This window comes from Equus caballus, chromosome 20 (genome assembly GCF_041296265.1).
Source record: "Equus caballus isolate H_3958 breed thoroughbred chromosome 20, TB-T2T, whole genome shotgun sequence".
Lineage (NCBI taxonomy): Eukaryota > Metazoa > Chordata > Mammalia > Perissodactyla > Equidae > Equus > Equus caballus.
Window position 1 is genome coordinate 4,735,632 of NC_091703.1, and position 20,115 is coordinate 4,755,746.

The 20,115-nt window shown below is 41.7% G+C and overlaps 1 protein-coding gene across 3 annotated transcripts in view; it reads right to left on the reverse strand.

Moving 5' to 3' along the window:
- MYLK4 (myosin light chain kinase family member 4) overlaps window positions 1-19,826 on the reverse strand; it is a 73,724-nt gene extending 53,898 nt beyond the window's left edge. For 2 of the 3 annotated variants that reach the window (XM_014734696.3, XM_001488066.4), the window contains exons 1-2: window positions 19,572-19,826; window positions 17,973-18,243 (exon numbers count right to left, since the gene is read on the reverse strand). In XM_014734696.3, coding sequence (XP_014590182.2) covers window positions 17,973-18,243; window positions 19,572-19,588 — 288 coding nt within the window. In that variant the 5' untranslated portion in view covers window positions 19,589-19,826. Of the gene's footprint in view, window positions 1-13,948; window positions 14,273-17,972; window positions 18,244-19,571 lie in introns of those variants that run through there. The other variant, XM_070244047.1, reaches the window with a different exon arrangement.
- Between the last annotated feature and the right edge of the window lie 289 nt (window positions 19,827-20,115).

Consider the following 20,115-nt stretch of genomic DNA (forward strand, 5'->3'; position numbering starts at 1 on the left):
CCAGGACAGGGATGGCCTGTACTATTTAATACAGAGAAGACTCTTACCATGCCCCCTCATACCCTGGGGTTTTTTTATTTGCAAGAGGAAAGAAATAGAATTTACGCACCTTAAAAAATATGAAGTGAAAAAATATCCATTAGCACAGCAAAGACCTATTTCCAGGAAACAAGTTTTAAAAGAAAATTCTTGACGTCCTGAGGTTAAAACCAGGAGGTGTCATGACTTTGAAAGTGAACGATGAAAGAGCCACTGTGTCCAGGTGCAGGGCGGGCTCGCCTCATTCCATCTGTTAAGGGAGGCTGCTTAAATCCCTGGTTGTGGTCCAAAACTATCCTGGCAGTTAGCATCCTGCATTAAAATTTATAAACCACGAAAGACCCTTTTTTACAGAAAAGTTAATTCAGGCTGGATAGCCTGAAAAAAAAAAAGTATTTAAAAGAAGTAGTCATCAGAAGTGGTTATATGGAAAACTAGAGGTAAGTAATGCTTTTTACTTCCCTGAAACCTACTAAAAATATAGCAATAGTAATTTCAGAAGGAAAGGAAATGGCACCAAGTATAATTTCATTTCTAAGAAGTCCCAGGAATGAGCCCTGGAACCACCAGCATTAACTTTTAGGAGCGACACAATAATGATAGGACTATTAGTAGGGAATCAGACCTGTCAAAGGGATGGAAAGAGGATGGGTGTCTCCACTCTGGGGCCAGCTAAGAGGCTCTATTCTCTGGCCTCCAGCGAGGCAGGTCTGAAAAGTCACCCAGCCACGAAGCTGTGGCCCCCACTGCTCTTCTCCATCTCCTTCTGCCTTGCCTCCTTCCTTCACTCACCTTGAGAATAAACCTTTATGGAGCGCCTCCTATCTGCCGCCTGGCTCTAGTCCTGCTCATCCCTCAGGTGCCAACCGAAACGCCACTGCTCAAAGAGCCCTCCTGAATCCCTACAGATTGGGCAAAGCCCCTGCGTCTAATCTTCCCTTGACCCTTGGCACCCCTTTCAACCACCTGACTGCTCTGTAAGATTGCGAGTGGAGAGGGGGGACTGTTTCTTTTACTCACCACTGTCCAACCTCTCTCACTCACCCATGTGATACCACCCATGGCTCAATGAATCCTGGTGAAAGGAATAAATGCCAGATTCTGTGATTCCAGTCTCATATGCCTCTTTTATCTTTTATTCCAAAAGGACTTGGAAATTCAGCTCCAAAGTTAGAGTTTTAAGGGGCTTGGTAAAGAAGAGAAAGTGGCAGCTAGGAGGGTATAGCCATTAGGACAGTTGGCCTTAACATTATCCTCCTACACAGTAGTGAGTTCATCGACAGACAATCTGGCTGATGACCTGTGGGGTGATTCCATTTCTGCATAAACTTAAGTGAGAGTAGAGAAAGCCCTCAACAACGGTAGTCTGCAGACCCGTCCCAGGAAGTCAGCCCAGACAGGCTACTGGCCACACCTAGAGGATGTCAGTACCCAAGAACCACTCTTGAATTCACCGAGTCTTCTTTTCTTCCTGATTCATATAATCAGACAACTTCTACTAAATGATAAGCTTCGAGAGTAACAGTAACAATGATATTAGTAATAACGTTAGCTACTGTTTACTGAATGCTCACTTCCTACCAGACATAGCGCTAATCCCTCTATACACAATCTCTGGTATTCTGCACAGCAGCCGCATGAGAGCAATATTATTAACGCATATTCCAAATACCTACTCAGCAAGCCACAGAAATTGATACAGGTGCAGTAGCTCACCATGAGGGGCACTGGAAGTCCTATTTCTTCGGCCTTCCTCCTCTATGGATCCTAGCAGGTATCTGGGCACTCGGGAAGTGTTTAATAAATCCTTTCTGCTTGGCCTGAGCAGAACAGTACAAGTCCTTGCATTACTTGTCAGTTTCCACCTAGGCCCATATGTACAGCCAGAGTTCGTCTGAGCTGGACCCTGGTCTTGACAGAGTTTATTGGCCAGCTCTGCAGTGACTCTAGGAATGCTGTTCTGTGTCAGACCGTGCTGAGTGAACCCTGAAGCTGCTGGCGTCTAGGGAGAGTGTGGGATCAACATTCTCGGAGGAAAGCTGAGTCTTCTGCTAATGCTGTAAAACTGAAGATCTAGAGGGTTTTGCAGGAATGGCTAAAGGTACTGCACTGGTGCCACGCTTCAGCTGAGAGTGACCTCACAGTGCAGAGTCTGGGCTTGGCTCCACCCACCCTTGGCTGTTCCTCCCAAACATTCTTCCACTTGCAACCTTCCTTGACCCTCTGTCCCCATCTGCTCTCTCAGCCTATTTGTGGATGTGTTTAGGGCTGATAACACTAGGGTTGGATTTCATTCAGTTTCTCAAGTAGATTCAAAGAAGGTTTACTTTACTGCAATTATTCCGACAGAGACAGGTCCTTCCACCTGCTTGCACATAGGGCAAAATGATTCTCAACTTAACTCTTCTTTAAACCTTGGTATTATATTTTTCTTCTTTTAAAGTTAGTTTTACTCTCTTGGTTTTATCCTGCCTGAATCCTCTTTTGCTACCTCAACTATATATTATTTCTCTTCTACCAAACTGTGAAAGAAGGCAGCCTTCTCTCGGAGAAAGGTTTCTGACTGTACTGGGTATGAGAGAACCAAAGTTTTAATCCCACAAAATATTTCTTGTTTCAGTCTTGATGCTACTGATGCAAAGATATAAGAGTTATGGTAGAAATGGAAATATATACATAAAAACTATAGTTCCCACAATTTTCCATGAATTCATAATCCCCAGAGACCAAGAGACCTCAGAGACCAAGCAAGCAATAGGAGGGACAAGAAACTCAATAATATCAGCTGACATTCATGTCTCAGCATTGACTCAGAAGAAAGAACCATCCTACATGTGTGTATTATTATCAGCCTTAGTCCATAAATAAGAAAACTCAAGTGGTCCCAAGACTAACTTGACCATAAGAGGCAGAGTGATGAGTACTTATCCCAGAAAGAGGCCACATATTTTAAAGTTCAGTGTATTCTTCATAGTCTGACGAATCCCCAGAAGTGAGGCAGTATCATCTTCTTAGTTGCAATGGCATCTCCTGATAGGAGTAATTTAGGAATAGAGGAAAGAAAGTGAGCTGGGACATAGTCAAATGTCTTCCCTAGAACAGTGCTAAGCACACTTCCCCTAAGAATCCCCGCAGGGTTATTTAAGACACACAGCCCCACGCTCCACTCATGGAGATTGTGCTTCAGTAGTTCTGGGGGGCATGGAGGTCTGGATATTCATAAGGCATCCTAGGTGATTATCTCTTCAGGAGAGTTTGAGAAACGCTGCCTTGGAACAGTGGTTCTCATCCCTGATAAACAAATACCAGAGAGTCACAGCACTTGCTCAAAGTCAAGGTCACTTTTTCAATGTAAGTGGTAAAGCCCAGATGGCCCACAAACTCCAGATACCAGTGACCTTTTCACTTGACCATGGGAGCTTCTGAACCAAAAGCCATCCTGAAACCAGCAGGAGGAGAAGGCGGTGGATTCAGCCACACCACGACACACATGTTCACATCTACATGCTGGAAGACACCTGCAGAAGCGACTCAGTTACAAGATAGGATCCCAAGGGTCAGTCCTTTACTCAGCACGCATGTGGTTTTCAATTAAACCGCCTGCTGCTTTGCAGACAAGGGCAGACCAAGGAATTTCCATGATGCAGCGTCTCCTCACAGGGCCACTACCTTTTAAATGGGAAAGGAACTCCATGTCCAGATCCATCTCTGAGAGAACACTGCGACCTCCACAGCGAGGGCAGGCCATGCCTGGCACTTCACACGTTCCCTCACCCCAGCCCATCTAACTGGCCACGGTGCAAATATTGTATTTTGTCTGCCTGGGAAATCTAATGGAAAGAACTATTATTAGACATATTTATTTTATCAAGGAAAATATGCTCTTAAAATATTCAAGAAAGGATATTGCCTGGTTCCCAAGGAACAGCCTTAGAGACCCCCAGGAGAGTATATATATACACACAGACATATACATATATATTTTGGATATATGTGTGTGTGTATATGTTATATACAGATACATTTCTTAGGTAAGCATATATTCATGACTGTGGCGGTAAATGTTTATTTTTCTTTCAGCAATTTTTTTACAGTAAACTTTAATTAAGCCTCCATTTCTCCATTGCAGGATGTAAAGAATATTCTAGTTCTTCTCAAAGTTTAATGTGCACATGAGTCATCCAGTGACCTTGTTAAAGTGAAGTTTCCTATTCAGTGGGTCTGTGTGGGACCTGAGAGTCTGCATTTCTAACAAGCTCCCAGGAGACCCTGAGGAGTCGTGGCCCACTCTTTGAGTAACAGGATTCTGGCGTGTGGTGAATGACCATCTTCACAACACATAAAATGGCAACTGTCAAAGATTAGAATATACAAAAAAAACAAAGAAAAACATAATAAAAATTATGTTCAAATTAACTTACTCTTTCTTGGATAATTAATTCCAAAAGGGACTTGAGAATCTATACAATGCCTCTTGGCTATAATTATCAACAGTTTTCACTCAGTTTCACTAGAACCATTTCAGATTACAAGTTGATAGACAAATTTTGACTTGAGAGGAGGAGGGAGCGGTTTGCCTTATTCTTCAGAAGGAGCAACACGCCCCCAGAATGACACAGTCTCTTAGTGCGAACTCTCTAATCCGTGGGTAAATGAAGAAAGCTGGGGCACGTCAGATCACACCACCCTCTCAAAATTGATTCTACCAGTCTAGAAATGATTAAAACTTCACTCACGTACATCCTCTTGAATTCTTGGGAAAAATTTCCAACACTAATATTATTCCAAATATTCTGCTATTTGAAGTTTGGCCCTACTCATTGCTTTGTTTAAATTTTTGAAATAAGTATATTAATAATCGTCCTCACTTCTAAGACTCAAAATATAAAATTGTTCCTAACACATGTTGATAATAACTAGAACACAAATGAAAATGGACGCATAACACAGCTGCTATGAAGGATACAAAGAAATACAGCGAATGAGCCCCACGGAAAGGAGCCCGGCTTGTTAGGAGCAGAGGCCCAACCTGTGAAATAATAATCACCAGAAAGACCCCAAAACTATCCACACAAACGGCAAAGGGTATTTAAATGATGTACTTAAAGGATGGTGCAGTCGGTGCAAACTGGGGAGTCAGACTAGAGTCAGCCGTGGTGGGATTTCAATCTGGCCTCGACAGACAGGAAGGATTTCAAAAGGCACAGAAGCGGAGAGAGAACAACGAGTGGTGTGGTGAAAAGTAAAGAAGTGGGAACAGAAATTAAATTTGGGGGTCACTTCTCTGGGCCAGGCACCAAGCCACTTGTTAGTTAGATTAGCTAACGTAATCCTCCCTAGTATCTGGCAAGGTTGGTATTATTACACCATTTTGACGACCCAGGGACCGAGACTGAGGTTAAACGACTAAGATCACACAGCTAGTAAGGGGTCCCACGGGGATTTGGATCTGGGCCTATTTGATAGCAGTCAACAATCAGTCCCCTTTAAACCAGCACCCCAGTGGCACACCTTATGGCGCCTGAGATGGGAATGCCAGTCAGGAAACAGAGGAATTCAATGGCCAAATGAATGTTGAAAACTCTTAGGATAAGCAATAATGGTCATGGTGTTTCAGACGTGAGTTAGCCTTCATCGACTGCTTCCCACGTGCCTGGTTAAAAACAGTTTTGTTATTGTTTTAATAGGGGGACCTTTCAGAGCCTTTAATATTCTAAAATGCGTTGAGAATTTCCAATATTATGTACTGTGGAATAATATTAATAATCCCATATAAGATGATATTGATCATGCAAACACGTAATATTAAAATAGAGTAATTGGAAATAGACCATTGGGCTTCAATTATAAGCCATTATCTTCTGGTGGACAAGCTTGAGAGTTAGACATTATGCCTGGTGACTTTCCACTCTTCCCTTTATCCTTGGATAATTTCATCAGGAAATACAGCTCTGTAATAAGCTATGTGTGGCCTTCTGAGCTTGGGATGAGGGACGGCTCTCAGGTAACAAGGACAGAGAGTCGGGAGGTGGAGAATGCAGCTTCCCCGGTGGTCTCCAACAGCTAGGAAAGTTGGGCCTGGTTGTTCACCATTTGAAATATCAAGAGACAGCAATTCTGGACAGGACCCCAGTGGAATCTCTCCTGCCCCTTTTGTCGTATGAGTGATAGTAATTTTTGTAATTTGAGAGTGTATCAGTCTTTGTAAACTGCATGTGTCATGCTTGAACTAGCCGCGCATTGCCCAGCTCTTGTGGCATATTGGATAACAAGCGTTAAATAAAATAAATAGTCTCTGCCTTCTCTCATGTTCTACTAAGTCCATGTTGCTAAATCCTTTCATATATTAAATAATATGATCCCACCGTTAAGCATTTGGTTAATGTTTTGATTTTCTCAGTCGTGTTCCCATTATGGTCCTGTGAATAGTTGGGCATCAGGAGAGAGAATTCATGCTGAACTGGATGGAGTGCCTTCCTCCCTCTTAAGATTCTCTGGGGATAACGCATCTGATCTATACACATCCTTAGATGACTGGGGGAAACACTAACCCACTTGCCATCATTCCTGTGGGAATGAAAAGGAGGGTTGTAAGAAACCTTTCAAGAAGCCAGACACAGAATTCGGTGTCTGACAGGATGTGACAGGGGAAGGAAGGGTCAATGTACAGGACAGTGAGGAGTCCAGATCGCTAAGGTTTCCAAGCCAGTTGCTGGGAAATGTGGAAGGAAATCTGGGACAGAAAGATGTTAAAGGACAGAAGTCCTTCAGGAAACTAGATGTGTGGGGCTCTAGAAAAGAGATAAGGCCACAGAAAAGATGCCCACCATTGTGTAAAAGTTTAGCTGCCAATAATAGTAAAAGCTTATTGTTTTGTTGATGGAGCAATTTCTCTATGCTAAGCACTGTGTTAACTCCTTCATACAACAACCCTGTGGGCTCCATATTATTAACTCCAATGAGGAAATAGGCTGAGAGAGGTTAAATAATATGCTCAGTCTCATAAAGTTAGCAAGAGGCAGAAATGAAATTCAAGCTTGTGGTCATACACTAACCCATACTGTGCAGTGAAAATGTCTCACTTTGTAACGTCTCATTATCAGGTAAAACACGCATACACAAACTTTCAAAAGTACCACATAATAGTATAAAAAGCTAAAGAAGATAACCTTCGGATTATCCACCTTCCTGGTCTACCTCTAGAGAAAAGTCAATTCCATTCAATAGTCAGGACTTAATTATGATTAATAAAGTATGGAGAATATGAAAACTGCTGTGCATTCTATAACAAAAAAATGTTATTGTATGCTGACAAACAGCATTTAGTTTCTATTTTCCAATCTTATTATATATTTGAGAGAATCATTAGTTCCAATGTATTCTTTCCTGGCTTCTCCTGTGTCTGTGAAGCAACAGCTGAGAACAGGCCGACAGCAGCCACAGGACGTTCGCTCCAACAACAGAAGGATTGGTCTGAAGGGGTCTGACTTCACAGCACCACCGACAGCAGTAAGTTTTGCAACTTCTTCCCACTGGAGGGCACTGTTACATCACAGTTCCAGAGAAGAACCTCAATTTGCCAGAAAAAAGAAACCAGACCATTTTTGTCTAACCACTCTGGCTGTGTTTGCATGAAGAAATAGAACAAACACCAAAACAATCATCAGATGTGAACTACATTTCAGATAACGTGAAGGCAAACTGTCCTCAGAAGATTTATCTGAGATGATTTGTTTTCAAATACTTAATGTGTAATATTTAAAAAATAAATTCCAGTTAAATTTTCTACAAATAAAACCAATGACCTGTTGCATGTGTTGGGCAAGCTAATTTACTCAAAAAGAGAGACCATGGTATATAGTTGCATAACTGTGCACAAGTGCCTGAGCTCGCTAAGTCTCAGTTTGCTTATTTATGAAACAGAGGTAATAATTAAACCAAATTCATGGGGCCACTGGAAGAATTAACTAATATGCTGCATGCAAAGTGCGTAGCACAGCACCTGGAACACAACCAACACAACGTAAATGCTGGCGATCATTATTGTTATCCATCGAGCCAGTCAAGGGAGTGCTCATAAGGTTTCAATGAGTTCCCATTATTTTCAGTGCTTAGAATAGGTCTAGCACAGTGAAGGCTATTTACATGTTTGTTCGATAAAAGAAGTAAATAAATAGACTCAAGTGAAAAGCATAAATCCCAAATGAGTAAAATGCAAACACCGACTTGAGAATGCAGGAACCTATCCATATTATCATACCTGTTCAACAGGCTCGTTCTAGAAGCTTGGGAAGAAATGAGACCTAACGCTTGTCATTATCCATATTTAAATTTCTAAATGACTAGAGAATGCCAAATAGTCTAAAGAGAGACCCTAGAGTGGAACATCGCTCTATAAATGTGTTGAGCTGCAGACTGAAAGGAACAGAGCTATTTGCAACCTAAATACGTAACCTATGTTTACTCTTTAAACAAATTATCTTGTTTCATCAGATTCTGCCTCTTTTGAGATCATCAATGACCATCAATACATTCAACTGCTTGCATCTTTAGGTGTCAAGCGTCTGCCCTCCAAACCAGAGTCATATTCAGCAACAGTTCTGGGAGGGTCCCAGCAGGACCAAGACTGCATCCTCATGCAGTAGGAGCTCAGTAATTCTTTACTGAGTAAATTAATACAGAATCTAGTCACAAAGAGTTAAATGAATACTTAGACTTTGACGTAGGTTGATGATTGAATATGTTTATCCCTGGTTCATCAAGTACACTCTTAAGGAAAACTGGCTCTTTAAAAACAAAACAAAAACTTGGAGTGTCTGGCGGTGAGAACTGCTAGGATTGCTAGAATACTTTGGTGCCTCTTTTGTGCTGAGTACTAGCAGTTTTACCCACCATTGCTTTTTCATCACTAGTCCAAATGCCAATCCAGAGAAAAAGGCAAAAATACTAGAATTATTATGAAAATTGTTTTGACCTTGAGGACCTCTGAAAGACTCTTAGGGTCTCCCAGGAGGTCCACAGACCTCACTTTGAGAACTGCTGGTCTAATAACTGATGTCCCAGTGAAAGACAGTGCTGGATAGTGTAAATTCATCGTGTCATCCCCTTGCCTGTTCCAGCCTGTCCTTCCTTGGGCAATGAGGTAAAATGCCAAGGACTGTTGGGACCTTCCTTGGGATTTAAGCTGGAGTGGGTGATGAGCATTCTGAGGCCCCATCATGACACTTTCTAAAGTCCTCTCCAAAGAATGGAAGGGGCCTGAGTGATTCAGGGGAGTGCCAAAGCCTTTGGCAGACTGTGGGAAGCTTAGAAGCTCCAAATAAAACCACCTCCTGCTGGCTCCTCCTCTCATCCCGTAGTGTCCGAGGGAGCTCAAAATCCCTTTCAGATTCTGGAACCATCCTGCAGACCAAATATATGCTAGACTCAAAGACATCCAAGCTGGAAGTGGGTCCCTGGAAGTGACAGATGCTCTGGAATAGGCCCAGGGTGATGGAGCACACCTGCCAGAGGTTAATATTATGCCCTGTCAGAACGCTGCAGTTAAAAATTCCAGGGGCACACCTGCACACTGGCAGACCAAAACAACACAGCAAATACTCGACTTAGAATTGTATGGCTGGACATGGGAAAATACTATTATAAAACATTTATATTGCACAGAAGGCAGAGTCCTTTCTCAAGGATGCACAAAAAAATACATTTATGAATTAAAATCTTGTCTTTATATTTCGTTTTACTTACCTCTTATCGTAATTTAGCTCAGATAAGACCTAAACTGTATAAAAACTGTAAGAACGGGAAATGTTTACATCCTTGTTCACTGCCCACATTTGGAATGCAAATACTAGAAACTAAAGGTCGATCAGATAAATCAGAGGTGGGGCTCCCACACTCCTCATTTCTAGCCTGGTCACTGCCTTTTTCTAGAATTTTCTGACATCAACTCACTGATATGATCGTTAAACTTGCCCCAGTCATCGCAACTGGAGCCTTCTAACTGGGCCCCTTGCTGCTATTTCCAGTTTCCAAATTGAGGCTTTGGGGGAATTGTTCTTAGAAGAGGAGCCTGAGGCACAGAGAAATTAACAAGCAGGCTGCTCCTGCCTAGAAAGAAGTGGTGCCAAGTCAAGAGGCCAGGGGGCCTGGTTGATGGTGAGCCATCCCGCAAGGCAGGCCGGCTGACCCAGAGCCTGCTCTGGTAGCTGCTGTGCTGTACCCATGTGGGAGACAGCCAACACGGTGTCAGACACCATGCAAAGTGCTGCCCACCCTCTCTGTAAAGAAGGATGGCTCTGATCAAATGAAATGTGCAAAGAGCAACATGGAACATATGGTTGGAAGACAACTCTGATTTTAGGAAAGTATAGTCCTTCAATGTAATGAATCTTGGGCAAATGCATTTTATCTCTCTTGGACTTTGAGTTCCCCGTTCAGAGAAGTATTTGAATGAACTGACCTCCAAGGACCCTCAAGAGCTTTGCTTCTAAGCTCTCTAACCTTTGAGTCATAGCCTTCATGCTAGAGCACAGGCCTGTAGTGTCCCAATCGTTATGGAAACACTGCAGTAACCTGTGCTCATCAGAATCCCCCAGTGCATGAAGCCATATGTCATGGATTATGCTGCAAATCTGTGCTGGTATCCAAATGAGCATATATCATTTTTACACAATCAATGGACTAGCAAATCAGGCACTTTTCCCTAATTAAAAGCTGTAAATGAGTTTGAAGTACTGCATGGGACCTCCACAGGAATTAGCATTCATCCACACACAACTGAAAATGCCAGGGGTTTGGTCACCCTACGGGACAGCCCTTGACCACTGGTGATGGCACCCAGAGGATCAGTGCTCCCCTCCATCCTACAAGTGGACAGCTCTGAAGTCATCCTGCCTGGCAGTGGTCAGTTTGGCAATGCAACCTTGTTGGGGCTTCTCTCCTTCCCTATTTCACACTCCCCAGGCCTGCACTCCAATTCCAAAAGCAAACCATCTACACACATGCTCTTGTCTCAGCTCTGCTTTCTGATGGGACCTCAGGAGCGACAATATGGAGAACATGATGGATGCAGGCACATAAGAAGCGCTAAACAAACTTGACTACGATGGATTTTCTATGTATCTGTTATCGGGGGAGACTTCGGATCTCTCTTTTCTCCACTGCTTTCTGCCATCCCCAGTTTCCCTGGTCTTCATTATTGTCGCTACATGGGGGGTAGAAAACAAGAAACAGAGTCGAAAGTGCACAATGGCATAGGGTAAAGACCTGGAAATAGCCTCCTGAGTCCAGGTGTCCACAGGCTGACTTGGGATCACCTCATTGCTAGGGATTTGGGGTGATCTTAGGTTGTAAACTACCAAACTACCCTTAAAGTGTATACGTGTGTGTGTGTGTGTTATTGTGTGTTTGAAAATCCAGGATAAGCACATCCAAACCATGATTTCACTCTATTATTGCTTTTGCTAAAGTTTTTTTTGGATGATTTGATATATGAAAATATTAATTGACAGGAGTAAAAGTAATATGTAGATATAGCAAAAATCATGAAGGTGGTAAGTGAAAATTGAAGTCTGGGAAACACTAATAGATAAATGTGGGTTTTTTTCACAACCATAAAATTTTAGGTAAGTGGATGAGGACATAGTTCAGTCAATTAAATTTAGGAATTTTGTTATCAAGTACGTTAAGCATTTTCTTACTTAAGAACATAGACTTGATTTGCAATATTTATATTTTTGACTATGTTGCTTTAACTATTAGATAGCGAAAATAAGCTATTCTTCTCATATTGCACCAAATAACACAAAAGTATCATACTTCTAATTACTTGGAGAACACGAAATGACACAAGCGTAAATGTGACTCGTCTGTGTGTTTGGTCCGGGACACCTAGAGCCTCACATGGGCAGGTGTCTGTACTCAGTGTATCGAAAAATCTTTCAATTGTTTTATATCCTGAATGGAGACAGAGCACATTAATATCACAAATAGGATTCTCTGATGCCCCTATAAAAGACAGTTCCTAAAACTGTCGTGCTTATAGCAATTCCTGAGACAATAGGTTACCCACATTTCTAAATAATCGTTAGCAATGGGAAAAAGTAAGAGGATATGTTACAAAATCTGATTTAAGAGCCATTTATTTTCTTTACAGTTAAAAAGTTGCACAAACTTTTTAAAACATACACCCAACACTCCTCATTAGCCCATATATCTTGTTGGCCTTTTCATTGAGAAATACAATGAGGGCTACATTCTCATAGCTTGGATGAATAACTCATTCTTTTCCATATGGAAGATGAAGGCCTTCTTAGTATTTTCCAATGGAGATACATTAACCAGCCAAAAATGATTAATGCTTGGGCAACAGTGACCAAGTGTGAAAATGCAGACCTAGCTGTGATGTTAGGTCAGACCTAAAGACTTACAAAGTTTTATGATGTCTTACTTTAAAAAAAGTCTGTTCCTATCTATCCATCTTTCTCCTTTCTCTTTTACCTTGTCCTCGACTAAGACAGATCCAATGGTAAACCATTCCAAGGTTTGGCAATTCCTCTGAAACTGAACTTGATGGTCCCAGAAATACTGACTCTGTCAGGGTCCCCTGGAAAGGCTCAGGGCCATTATGAAAGCCTGACTCAGGGCTCTCAGTCCTCTAAACACCACCAAGATGGCTGAGTTGGCGATTTCTTGTTGAATAAGATATAAATAAGACATTTATATACAGTCACGTGTCGCTTAATGACGGGGATACATTCTGAGCAATGTGTCGCTGGGTGATTTTGTCGTTGTGTGCACATCACAAAGTGACTTACACAAACCTAGATGGTATACTCTATTACACACCTAGGCCACATGGTACTAATCTAACGGGACCACAACCGTATATGTGGTCTGTCATTGACTGAAATGTTATGTGGTGCAGCCCAGATTGCCCAACTCCCCTGGAGAGAGTTTTTTTTAACTGTTCATTCTCAATGTGGGTAATATCACCTCCAAGGGGGTGAAAATTGGTTCTTCAGGAGGGGTAAAAAAAATCTTACTCTTTTTATGTATAAAGAACAGATACACAGTATATCTGTGGTATTAGGATTTACTAGGAGGGGTTCAAGTAGGGGGAAAAAGTCTGAAGTCTCTGAGAGGGGAGTAGATGATGATGATGACAAGAAGTTGAGGAACACTGCTGTCAATCCACTTCCTATAGGAACAACGATTCAGATGTGTTCTGGAGCATTTTCTAAATTGTCTTATATTGTTTTAAAAGTGATTTATCCTATGCTAATTGATAAAGAACTGAATATACGGAAAGAGCTGTTTACCCAGACATGAATTCCCCTCACCTGGGAAGTGCTAAAATCCTCACAGTCTGAATTCTCGCTCTCTTTTCTGAATACTGCTATTTTCCTGACGGAATTCCCCTCCTAGAATAGCTACAGGATCACGTGAAAGCCATTGTCCGGCAACAGTTCAAAGGGGAAGCATGGAAGGCTATACTAGACAGCTTCTTCAGAAAGGTGAGCGCTCTGCACACACCGTTTTTGCCACAGACTTCTTAATAAGGGGAGAGGAAATTCTGCTTTTGTGTTATTTTATTTTCATAATTAAGTCAATTAAGTCATATAAGAAATAGGAGGATGAAGAGCTGTGACAAACAAAAATAGATCACTAACTTTCATATGCATCAGGAATAGCTCCTTTGAGGTTCCCCAAAAGTTGGTGCCAATGACTGAAATGTTGAAATGTGCCACATGCCGCTATTATTATCACAACCCCTCCTGAGACAGTGGCCTTGGGCAAGGATCAAGAAGGGGCATGCATTCCATCTCCTTTGACAAACACCACTCCCTGGTTGGCAACATTCAAATAGAACAGTAAATGAATCTGTCTTAGTTAAAAGTGATGTTACTACCTGTGTGTCCTCAAGAGCAGGAGCCTGTCTGTGACCTCCCCGTGTCATCATGGACCGGAACACACGCCAGAGTAAGGAAGACGAGAGAAAGCACACACTACCTACAATCCAGATGTCTTTTCTTCTAAGTGATAAATCCATTCTCTGGGAGCAGCTACAGAAGTCACTTGGCTTATATGTTCCCTCCCCTGATCTAGCGCAAGCCTGTTTCCAAGCACACACTTGTTGCATGCTCTGTTCTGAGGAGCAGGCGTTGCCGAATTGCAGAGGGTTCTTGCAGTATCCTGCAACAGATATTTTCAGTTATACGGTCAACAGATAATCTGCCTCTTTAAAAGGAAAAATATGATGGCCTGTGTGACAGATCTGAAACAGGTGCAGGGGCAGAGAGAGACGTGCTGGCTGCAATTGACGCCAACCCAAATGCACTTGTCCCCAGTTCAAGGACGATTAGCACCACGGAAACTGGCATCTGCTTTTATGGCTGGGCCACCGCCAGGATGCTTTCTCCTGCCCTTCAGGGTGAGAAGCAAAGAGATGGGGGTAGGGAAATGAAACTTTAAAAATCACAAAACCTCCACCCTCAGCTATGTTATTTTGAGATCTAAGTTATAGTCATTATGAACACCAACGATGGTACGATTTCACAGTGATTAGTCAGGAAATGCCACCGGCTATTAAATGTACCAGTTGCAATCAAAATAGGGAGAGCTATGCTTTGCTCCAACCCGCTCTGTCCTATTTACATCCTGTTAAATAGTTGGTTTTGTTGCATTTTTGGAGCATTTGTACCAGGCATTTAAACATTCCAGGGGCTGTGAGGTCCCACCTCTGTTAGAACCATCCTTATTTTCTGTGCCCCCAGCTTCACCTTACTCCTCTGGTCGAGACCATGCCTTCTGGATGGAGGATGGGTAACTAGGAGTGTACAGGAAGGTCGAGAAAAACCAAAGGACAAGGAGGTGAGCACAGATAATCTTGGGCATAGAAAGTAGGGATATGTATAGTAAATGGGGGAAGGCAGACAGAGCCAAATGGGAGAATGCAACTCTGCTTGTCTGAGAACATTATATGGCTCTTTTGTCTTTCATTAAGCAAATATATAGAGCGTGTGTGTGTGCACGCATGTATTAAACAGTAAATTTTAGATCGGAAATAAATGCAGCATGGGAGGTATTTATACAGGTAATAGAGAGCTAATAAAAGAAGAAAACCTGGATTTGATTGTATAAAAGTAATATTAATTCTGGTTATGAGAGTCGCCCGCCATTTATGAGTTAAGTAGCTATTAAGCTCATCACTCATACGTCACGGATCAATTTTTCTTTTAAGTTTTACTTGATTTCAACACCATGTTATGTAAGTTTAGATCTAATTTTTTAGGGCAAATCCACTGAAAGCTTTTAAAATTCTGCACTATTAAGGTGATTTTGAACACCCTTTAGAATATAATAGAATGAGAAGTCATTAGAAAACTGAATAAAAAGGGAAGTAGAAAAATAAAATGAAAAGTAGAACATGTGGTATTTAAAAAATTCAACAAAAAATAACGGAGAGGAAAAGAAAGAAGATAGTTAAAAATAAATCCAGTGTGGGAAAAATAAGTGAAATAAAAAATCCTGGTTACGAGCAGGAAAAGAAAAAGAATCTGAGCTTTACCAAATTATATTAACAAATATAAGTTGTTAAACGTATAGATAATTTTTCCCGTTGGGACTGCCAAGTAAAGGCTTCTAGGGAGAAATTGCACTTCAAGCCTTCAAAACAAAGCTTCCACATCACTAGAGTGTCTGAAATTCAGAGTAAATTCTTTTCAGTGTGCCACAGTGAAGATTTCTACGATGACTAGCAGTGCTGAACTTCTCAAAGAGAGACAGGATAAAAGAGAAAGGAGAATAAGTGGAGAAAATTATGGCAAGCATCTTTTTTTATAGTCCTGGGGAGAAAAGAGCAGTGTTGTAAAGACTTACTGTGGCCCCAGCAGAAGGAGATGTGTCAATCTAGAGCTGTCTACGTGCCTGAAGACATCTGAGCTGCTGGAATGCCCTTCTTCACCCCCTGGTGCCAAGGCCTACTGGCTACCTTGGCACCCACTGACTGGGCAAGCAAGACCTCCAGCGCAGTGGCCTTGGCAGCCACAGAAAGGAGAAGAGCTCTGGGCCTCTGATTCATGTGTCTATCCGTTCTCCACAAGGCGAGAGAGAGACAGGGAAATTTATTGCTGACATCTCTGGGCCCTTTGCCATTTACAAAGAAGAAACTGAATGGACATATGGGGCCACTAGTCATCCTCTCTCCCAGCTGCAGGAAGGCACGGGTTGCACAAGGGATATCGGGCCAATTGTGAAGGATGTTCTTTCAGAGTTTCTGAGGAACAACATTCTCAGTGTTTTCCTCAAAAATATCGTAAATTATTTAACTTCCAAATCATTTGATTTCCAATATTCTGGAGCAGTATCACGAAAATAATTCTTGCTTAAAATGTTTATGTTCCAGCTGAGCACCATCTCACTCCTTAAACATATTGCCTACGTATAAAAATCATATCACAGAACCTGGAGAAAAACAGCACTGGAAAAACAAAGTCACATGACAGATGGCTGGTTATGTCAAAGTTACCCGAGAAGAATATTTAGTCTTCTCTGTTCTACAGAAATTAATAAACAGAAAAGGAAAATTTTCCGCTTATTTGTTTGTATTATAAACAGCCCTAATGAGGAAGCCCTTCACATCTGACTTAAATTTTGCCTGTGGAAACTTGTTTTTAGTATACACTGAACAAGATGTGAACTCATAGGGAAAGAGGAGGTTTCAAAAAACCTACGTTCCAACCTAACCCATTTCTTGTCTCCAGTACATTTGATTGTTCCATATTCAGTAACACTGGAGAGACGGCTCTGCCCTTTCTCACGGCTCTGTTTCACTGTCTGTTGCATTGTTAGAAATACCCTTCTGATCTGAATAGGGTTTTTCAGAACAGCAGCTGAACAAAGAAATGTGTTTCCCAAACCTGCCTGATAGGAATCACTTGCTCTGATTATTAAAAATAAAGATTCCCAGTTGTCAACCAGGATGCAGGACTCAGTCAAATAGATATGTTCTTTCCACAAGCATTTTTGGTGCCTGTCATGTGCTGGTTACTAGGAAAGCAACTGGGAATGCAAGGACAAGTGACACGAGGTCCCGACCTTGAGGAGTGCTATCTGGAGAAAAGAGACAGACACATTCAATGCGATCACACGCGCTAGAATAAAGGCATGGGCAAAATGCCGTGAGGCCTGTGCTGGGCCAGGAGCTACACTTCTGTGGGCCCACAAGTGGGACTCGATTGAGCCAGGGCAGGGGAGGGGGCTGCTGCTGCAAATGCTTACTGAATGATTCCTATAGTGACAGACAGATACTGTGCTAAGTGCTTTGTATCCGTCAGCACATCATTCACTACTCTGCTGAGTTTAGTAACTCGCCAAAGATCAAGCAGCCAGAATGGGGTTCAGGAAGCTCGTTCTACACAAATGAGGACACCGGCATGCCATCAGGCAAGGCTTACTTGTCCCTGTCCCTGACTGTCACTGTCAACAGCTCTGCCACCTACCCTGTGAGGCGCTCAAGGTCTCGAGGAAATTAGAAACTTCTGCAGAGCAGTTATGCCCCTCACAGTGCTTCTCCGAATTTCATGCCCAAATCCATCCTTTTATAAATGATCCGTCTTAAGAAATGTGTGTTTCCATAAGTTCGCTCTCATAGCTTCTAAGCCACTAACCCCAGTGTGGAGTAGCCTGCAGGAAGAGATGCATATTCAAAGGCCTCGTAATTATTTACCAAATTCAACTGTATAATTTATAACACATAATCCTCAGTGAAACAAAATGGAAGTTTGTCTATTCATAAACGCTCCTTAATTCTACACACAAGTGACAAAATAGAATTTGAAAAGGGTCTGATAATGGCTACATTTATTGATTTATGTAAGAAAAGATAAGGTAGAACCAATACTTTTTAGGAGACTAAATTAGCATACAATTACCTCACTCTTTCCAGATCTTGAATCCTGTTCACTAGAACATTCTTCCAGAAAACATTTCACTTTCTCAACCTTTTCCATGCACTGGAATAAGGCCATTTTCTCCAGCTGGTTACTGTTGTAACATGTGTTGGTTTCTTCTAGCCTCTTCACTTTTAACATCTTGGTGGTGAGTCCGATTAAGTTACTGTCCGGAGTGTGGTTTTCATCCTCCTCTGCCTCCGATTTGTAAATCAAGACACAGTTGTGACTTCTGAGTGTGCCTTCCTCTTGACTGTAAAGAATGGAAACAAAGTTCTCATCACTTACTCACACATTCGATTTTTTTGGGAAAATGACCAGTGAGAATTTTGAAGTCTTTTCTATTTAAACTGGAGAGAGGATCCAAAATTAGGAAGAGAAATGCTAATATTAACATGAAATTTTGAATTCTGGACGTTTTCCTTCACTTTTTCCTACAAAAGCAAACAGTAAGAAGCAACCTTAAGTTTCCCTCATTGCACAAAAGATTTCTATCAATTGGCCAGTTTAAATAGAGAATGTCAAGTTTCTTTGGGTTTAATTCGCATTGCCGGCTTTGCTCCTCCCATCCCCAGTGGGAAAGGTTTCCGTGTAAGGGGGTCTCTCATGCTTCCCCAGGGAATTCTGCCCACTCTGGGAAGTGGTCTACACCAAATGAGCCATTTCCAGAGCCCTTCTCTGCTGACACTTTAAAATCTTGGTGCTTATTTTAGAAAAGAAATTTGTTTCCTTACAGCCCTATCACATCGATAAGATAACCAGACATCCTCTTTTGCATCTTCATTAATGACTAGGTACCGAGGGGTTTAAATCCTGTGCTTTCCTTGAAGTGCTTTCCTTACAAACTAAGTGTGACATGTATTACTTAGTTCCTTATTACTGCTCTGATACCAGAGATGTACATGTATGCATGCATCTACCCAGCACTTGACTATATTGGGGTGGGAGGGAGAGAGACTGAGTTGAATTTGTGGCAGATTCCCATGGCCGACTTCTGAGGCCTCTTGCTGGATGTTTTCAGAAAATTGCTTTTTCCAACTTTTTCTAAATTTAAAATCACCTGAAATTATCTCCACAAAACTTCATCTTTCATTTTCCCAACTCATAGTAAAATGATACCTTGTGTTCCAAATTATTTAAAATCTAACGTTCTACTTGGCCACATAAAGACTTTACATTCAAACACACTAAAATGTAAATAATATCAACCAGAGCTCTATGAGATACATTATAGACCATTATTAGCATTCTTTCAAATTGCCCTGATAAAAAAAAATCATTATTAAAATACGGAGACAGATGCATGGCTATTTCTAAGGCAAACTATGACTAAAATATAAAATGTAGTTGCAGATGGTGCTCAAGTTGGATCAGGAAGCCACATAAAAATTAACACATTAAAACAAAAGCTTAGGTCCAAGATGTAATAATTTTGCAAAGAAAAATGAAATGTTAACATTTAGATATTAAAGGTTAAGATCCACCTGGAGTTTGGCACAACTTGTTATTTAAGACAACATACAGAGAAAAAGAAGGAGATTTGAGAGGTTATAACAAACTTTTAAAAAATAGAGTAATTACCATTTGTAGGTGGACATCCTGGGGTTTAGACCTCTCCAGGGCAGAGGCTGAGAGCCGGCAGATAAAGGGAAGTTTCGCAGAGTTCAAATAACCACACGATTCTCTGGGAAAAGTCCTTGCTCTCGGTCAGTATAAATCTTCTGGAAAGACAAGTGTCCACTATGAAAGGAAGTATCCTGTCTCTCAAATGCCACTTTGTGCTCTGTTTAAACTAATAAGGTCCTTGATCTCATGTTGCTCAGCTGTTGCCTTCTTAGTCAGACGGAGAAGAATATTAATTTTAGACACCAGGCTTTTCAAGGCCAATGGCTCCATTTCAGAGGTCAGGTAAGGAGAGGATGAACTGGGAACAGTGGATGAAATATCACCTTTGCCCTTTTTCTCTCATCAGTGTGGCAATACTCGCAGAATCACAAAGCTGCATTTGTCTTTGGCAATCCCGCCCCTTTGGGACACAGGATTACTGGCGTACTCATTCCCAGCAGGAGGACTCAGAGTGTGGGAACCCCACAGCCACCCTGTTTGCCCATTTCACACTTTGAAT